General features: G+C 40.9%; 1 protein-coding gene across 1 annotated transcript; it reads right to left on the bottom strand.

Annotated features, from left to right (window-relative positions):
• Window positions 1–257: 257 nt before the first annotated feature.
• On the bottom strand, window positions 258–4911 carry Cdrt4 (CMT1A duplicated region transcript 4). The gene is given in 2 exon segments (XM_071603813.1): window positions 258–700; window positions 4884–4911. Coding segments are annotated over 2 exon segments (471 nt in total).
• Window positions 4912–6911: the final 2000 nt, after the last annotated feature.

Below are 6911 nucleotides of genomic sequence, written 5' to 3'. Positions count from 1 at the left end.
TGGTCCTGACTGATGTACCTACAGGTAGGTCCTCAGCATCTGTGGCGGAACTGTCCAAATCCACAGGCTGCAGAGCTGCAGCAGGGTTACCCACCCAACTCACAGCCCACATTCTGATGTGGTTTCTCTCCGCCAACCTCTGCATGAACCCGAGCAAGTTCAAAGTTAAAGGACATAGTGTACTTTTGTGGCCAATGGAGCTTAATTGCTGTACATTCTTAGGGGATGGCTGCAAGGACTCCTAGCTAGCCATTTGCCTATTTCTCCTTGCTGGCCGGTAGCGAGCTGTATGGAAGCATCTTCATCATAGGTTTGCAGGGGAAAATGATCTTGTTATAGTTTGCGATTGGACATTCTCTGGAATCCTTTTGTAAATACGTGGGTTCTGGGGCAACAGGAGAATCCAAAAAAGAGTAAGTTGCCAACATTGATAACATAGTCTCTGATAGCATATCCTTGAACACAGCTTCTTCAGAGGACTTGAAGGACTTTATTCTCCCTCCCATCTGGAGTGTGCTGGAAGGCTTGTTCAGCCATGATGCCCGTTGACTTTCCTCGAAAGTCTGCCTGTATTCCAATTCTCTAGTTTTGCTTTTCTCAATGAGTCTTTTTACCACTGGGGAGATATAGGTGACATAAGCTGGCCAAGGGTCATTTTTATCAAGCAGTTTCTTAGGAAGTCCGATGTTTTCTGTGGGTCCTACCAGCAAAGAGAAATGCAGGCTATTTAGAAGCAGTCATATACAATTATTCAAAGTATTGAGCATATAGGAGCCAAACCTTGAACTCTTCCCCATTGTACCTGCCCTTATATTCCACAGGAATAAAATCCAATCCAAAGTGGGGAACAGAAGGATATTCTGTACGTATTTCAGTTAAAGAATAGTGGAAATACTAAAGAACAAGAGACTTAAAGTCAGGTAGGCAGGCTTGCTTTCAAATATTTATCTAACCTCAAATTATTTAAGCCCTTCAACATTTATTTTTTTTCACCAATAAAAATGGTTAATATAAGGTTAGGGTAAGGACTAAATAAAGTCAGCCAGCCCTTGGTCTTTGTGGGGTATTTATTGATTTCAGGACTTCCCACAGTGAATCTGCAATTGCTGAAATTCCACATATAAAATAGCATAGAATTTGCATATGCTCTATACACATCCTCTCATATGCTTTAAATCGTCTTTAGATTACTTTTAATACCAAATACAATGTAAATGCTATGTAAATACGTTTCTGTTATAGATAGTTTGAGAGTAATGACATGAAAATAATCTATTCATGTCAGTAAACACACACCTTTTTTGAAAATAAATGACAGCGAAATGCATTACAACTCTTATTACACATATACAGCACAATTTTTTATATATCTGGTTGTCTATAAAGTATGTTGACACCAATTCGTGTCTTCATACATGCACTTTGGATCATGCTGTCTATATTTTGTATTCACAATTATGTGAATCTAAAGATGTGGAACTCAATGCTACAAAGAGCCAACTATAATATATTTTAAGGACTTTGGGGAGGGGTGGGAAAGGCTGCCCATCAGTTTTTGCAGTTCTTTTGCAGATATCGAATTATGGACAGGTCAGTCTTTCCTTCCTTTATTTGCAACCTGACTCTATCTACCAGGAATGCCTTCAACTTATTTCCTGTAGCTGCTGCCTTTCCCTGTTCACCCCAATGGTGTGTAATTTCCTTCCTCTTCCGTCATTTCAATAGGAGTTTGAGAAGGACTAGCGTGAAACATTCGTCTTGCCATCTCCAACCTAAATTCGGTTAAAAATGCTATAAATGGGGATAATCAAGAGAAGACACAGATTATAGTAGACCCCCTTATCTTCAGTTTCACCTTCTAGGATTTTCAATTACCCAAAAATATTTCATAGATACTTCCAGAAACAAATTATTCATAAGTTTTAACTAACTTTTTAATGATTATGTTGTTTTAGGTCTATTTTATTGTTATTGTCATTAGTCTCTTACTGTACCTAATTTATGAAGTAGATGTCACAGGTATTTACTATAGAAAAAAAAAACAGTATGTATAGGGTTTGCTACTAGCCACTGTTTCAGGCACTCATGGGTATCTTGGGATGTAGCCCTTGTGGGAATTACTATATACAGTTCTTTCCAGCCTGCCTTTACAACATTCAGGAGCTGGAGCTTATCCAGGGACAGATCTGTCAGTAAAGAATGTGCCACCGAAGGGTTCCATCTTCCTCTAAGAGTCCTCTGTTCCTCTGTAGAGGAAGGCAAGATGTGTGACATCGCCTTTCACTAGAAAAGTCCCAACAAAATTTCCAAGCACAGACTTGACTGTTCATTCTTGTGTCCTTGAAGCAAAGATCTTGCAGGTTAGCATAGTTGTATGGCTCTGGCAGAGGCAAAACCAAACCCCTGGAGCAAATTGAGGAGCAGCCCCTTCACATCCCCTGCACAGGGTCTGACCCCTACCAGCCTAACAAGAGAGGCCATCCACAAAGCCCTGCGTTTTTCTATCTCCACCTTTCCTTCTTCTGTCTTTAACTTTCTCACATTTTTCCTCTCTTCCTAGTCTGTTAGCATTCCTCATAATGTAGGTCCATGTAGCTTTGGGGAAACATACTTTCAGCCAGGGCTTCCTCAAACTAACCTAAGAACACAATTAATAGCCACCCTTAGAATCCCAAGTCCTATGGTCTCTGCAAGAGGCTAAGCTGAGTCCACCTTCAGAGAAGAGGATATGCTTTCCTTTAGCTGGAGAGAGGTGAGGCCCAAAAGGCTTCAAGGCATGGCCTTGCTCAAACTCCTTAGGTTGCCCTCTCTTCTGCAGGTACTCTGCCTTATGGACTCCTAGTGCTACGGTGTGAGTGCTGGGGTTTGTGTGGAGGTTGGTTCATAGAGGGAGGGGGGGAAATCCTCATTTCAAAGCCATGCCATCTACTCTACCAGACTCTGCATGTGGCCATGTCCCTGCAAGTGTGCAAAGTTCCACTCTCTACCTGCATGTCCCAGCCTAGGATTGGGATTAGGGTGTGGCAAAGATGGCAGAAACCAGGAAAGTCAGCTACAAGGGCCCCAAGCACAGGCTGAAATAGGGAAGCCTTACCGGTCTCTGGGGTCAGGCAGATGGTGATGAGAACTATAGTCGAACTGGAGGACTTGTTAAAGCACAGAATGCAAGGCCCACCCTCAGGGTGGCTGATTGCAGGACAACCACCACTAAATCAAAAGGGGAAGAGGGAAAAACAGAAACAAAAACAAACACTGGAGGCCTGTAGGGTTGTATTATTAACTGCCTAGACAGGAAACGGGACATGTTTTTAGTTCTTTTCCAGTTTTGAAACGTGTGCTGTTACCCAAGAATTCATTATTCGATATATTCAGTTTTTCCATCTCTGTGGCCTTTAAACATTTAAAAGGGCTGTGGAGTATTTCCACTATCACCTGCCAAAACTCCGTGAAAAAGGGTTGCAGTGGTTTCTACTACGTTCCCAGGAGATGTTGGTGCTACTGTAAACCACACTTTTGAGAAGCATTGGTCTAGGGCAGTATTTCTCAAATTTTAGCAAGCAAACTGGAGAGCTTCTAAAAAGATACCTGGGTCCCACCCCTAGAGATTCTGATTCAATAGATCTGTTTTGAGGACCTGAGAATTTGCTTCTTCAACTAACTTCCCAGATGATGGTGATGCTGTTGGTCCATGGACCATACTGAGTAGCCCTCGCCTAGACCAAGCTAGTTCTAAACATTTCTTTCAGCTGCAGCATCCGGGAGGGTGATGTGTTCATGTGTAAGCAATTCTCAAGTTTCCCGTGTCTTTTTTTCTCCTTATTAAGGAACAATTGTGGAATGAGAGTGAGCATGTCACAGGGGTAACCTTAAATCCCACTATTTTTATAAGGATAATTATTCACAAATTTTGACAACTTTTAAACATACCTAACCATAGGATAGCATTCTGGAGATCTGTTCATACTAAAAAGAAAAATACAAGACTACTTTTGTTAAACTTATTTAGATGCAACAGACTCTCTGCTATGAGTCTCAATAGCAATTTTCTACAACAGTCCATTTTCAAACGAATTCATGATTTCATTTTTCTGAGGCTAAGGAAGAAATAATGTTCACATAATCCTCTTAACCTAGAAAGTTTTTTGTGGAATAATTTTTCAAAATGAAATTTAAAGCAGCATATTTCTCCTTTTAAGACCTACCTTAGGATTGGAACTAAGGTCATCAGGTCCCCTTCTAACATAAAGCATGTCATCCAAGTGGTCACCCAGCCTGTTGCTTTTTATCTCCAATGAAAGAGGACTTATAAGTTATCTCCCATGTTAGAGCTGTTAGAATTTGTACTTCTTCTACCCATAGGACTTTTGAATCATGTCAGATGATGGAAACGTGTGGTGGTATTTGGGAGATTTTGGATAATACTTTCCATCCTTCCTTCTAAGTCTCTGGTTAATGAGAGTCAAGCATCAGGATTCCCAGTCATTAGTGAATCCTACCCAACACCAGTGTGCGTATGTTCGACCCGGTGCATCTCACTTCATCTCATTGGGCCCCTGCAGAAGCAGGCTGATGTGGCTGCTAGCACAATTCTATAGAATAGTAGATTTCTCTCATACTTGCTGTTGCTGAGGCTGAGAAACTAGAGACAACGAATGGGTAGAGTGTTTGAGACCATCAACATGCACGGGGAGGACTTGTTTGTTTAAAACCAGCAGGAGATAAATATTTGACATTAAGTCAGAAGACAAGCTGAGGCTTTTTCTAATTTCCTTCAACACCAGCACAAAGGTTCTATTTTCTCTCCCTATAAATGAAATGCAAACCAGCAGGCTCCAGACAGAAAGAGCATTGATGGGAGGGGCAAGAGGCCACACCGAAGTGACCTTCTTGTTTCTCCTACAGACGGTCCATGTTCAATCCAGTGTGGACCAACTCCTCCCAGTTCCCACCGAGTCTCTCATCCCATCATTTTCAGAATTTAATCTGACATGCTGTGCTTGACTTAGGATCATTCAAAGAAGGAACCCTTACCTGGAACCTGACCTACTCTTGTGATCTTGATCATGCTTTTTAACCTGTTAGGACCTCAGTTACTATAAGGATGAGAATGAATTCCTGTCTTGCTCTTCTCAGGGATACATAGTTGTTGTAATAAAATGTCTGGAAAACTAAAGTGTTTCTAAACCAGTGCAACCTGGACTTTCTGCACATCGGGATTAATGGGGATCTTTAAAAAATACAAATGCAAACTCCCACTCCAGATGTTATGATTTGATTGGAGTGGGATATAATGCAAGCATTGGAATTAAAAGCTTCCCAGAATGGCAAGGGGGAGGAGGATGGATAAAGAGATGTTTGATTTGATCAATGCACGCTTATATTCATGTATTCAAATATCACACTGAACCCCATTTAAATATAGGATTAATCTATGTTAATCAAACATTTAAATATAAGCTTCCCGGGTGATTCCAATGTGCAGCAAAGCTAGGGAATTGATGTCCTAGAGTCTAAACTGAAAACATTGAAGATTTATAAGGTATTATTACTAATGACTTAAAGACAGGAAATAGATCCAGAAGATCTTTATATTCTTTATAGTTCTAAGACACAGACTTTCATTCAAGAATCGTGTGTGTGTGTGTGTGTGTGTGTGTGTGTGTGTTCAGTACTGCATCTCAGTGGCCTTTGAACATTTTGAACATTTTAAAGGGCCATTAAATCTGGGCCTGATGGTGCATATGCCTATAAACCCAATGATTTAGGGGCAGAGGCTGGAGGACCAGGTTTGAGGCCAATCTCAGCAATTTAATAAGCCTCTGTTCTCAGTATTCTTTAACAATACAATAAAAATGGGTAGGGATATAGCTCAGTGGTAGCATACCCCAGGGTTCAATACCTGATACCCTGAAAATAAAATAATAAAATGGTCATCAAGCATTTCCACCACTAACACCTGCCAACCGGAATTGACTTAGATCAAAGGAAGAGAAGAACCAAGGCTTAAAGCAGGGAGCTGAGGACACTGTGGCTGTGGATGAGATTCACATGCAAAACTAATGATCTCATTCTGTCTGTAGCCACAAGCTGCAGCCTTATCTCAGGAAACCATCTTTCAAAAGGATTTTGTGGGTTCCAGGCAGGATTGATGGATGAGTGCATTGGCATAAGTCAACCCAACTCGGACTTTTTGCCCTATTAATGCTGTGAAAATAGTGCCGTTTGCATACTCATGATGGGCAAGATGTTATCTTTTGTATTCCCATGGAATGCAAGAGGCTTTCAAGCGACTAAGTATTGTTTAAAGGGAAAGAAAAAAAGAAAGAATCATGGCAAGGGCCACCCATACAGTCATATAGATTATTTAGCCTGGGAGTCACCATTCAGATGATCTAAATTGTGCAAGATTATATGTCCTCAGTCAAGTTTGAAAAAAAATGCTCTGTTCAACAAATACCTTTCAAGCAGTATCCTCAGAGCCTACAATATGTTAATCTGTTCCATAACTCTCCAAAGGCAGAAGGAATATGCAAGCATCTTTGGACCTCGTTTGACTTGTGAATCATCACTCATTCATTCATTCATTCATTTAGTCATTCATTAGGCAAGGCATCTCATGGGACTAGAAATTCATGAACCATTTCTGTGGGCTCTGAAGCAAAGCTTTTCTCCAGCCCCTTGCAAAGAAATTACAAGCCTCAGAGGATGTTCAGACACAAAAGGAGAGAAGGACAAAGTTACTTAGTGAATAGCTGGGTCTTCCCTAATTCATCTCCTCTGAAATCAGTGTGAGAGTCCCCACAAAACTGTCCATACTCAGAATAACAAGCCAACACAAGGTCCTAGAGCTCCAGTTGCAAAAAAAAATCAGTGGAAACTAGACCTATTTTCCCTCTGTCCAGCCTTTTTAA

Source organism: Marmota flaviventris, chromosome 17 (genome assembly GCF_047511675.1).
Source record: "Marmota flaviventris isolate mMarFla1 chromosome 17, mMarFla1.hap1, whole genome shotgun sequence".
In the NCBI taxonomy this organism is placed as follows: domain Eukaryota; kingdom Metazoa; phylum Chordata; class Mammalia; order Rodentia; family Sciuridae; genus Marmota; species Marmota flaviventris.
Note: the sequence above shows the minus strand (reverse complement) of the source record. Positions and strands in the feature narration are given on the sequence as shown.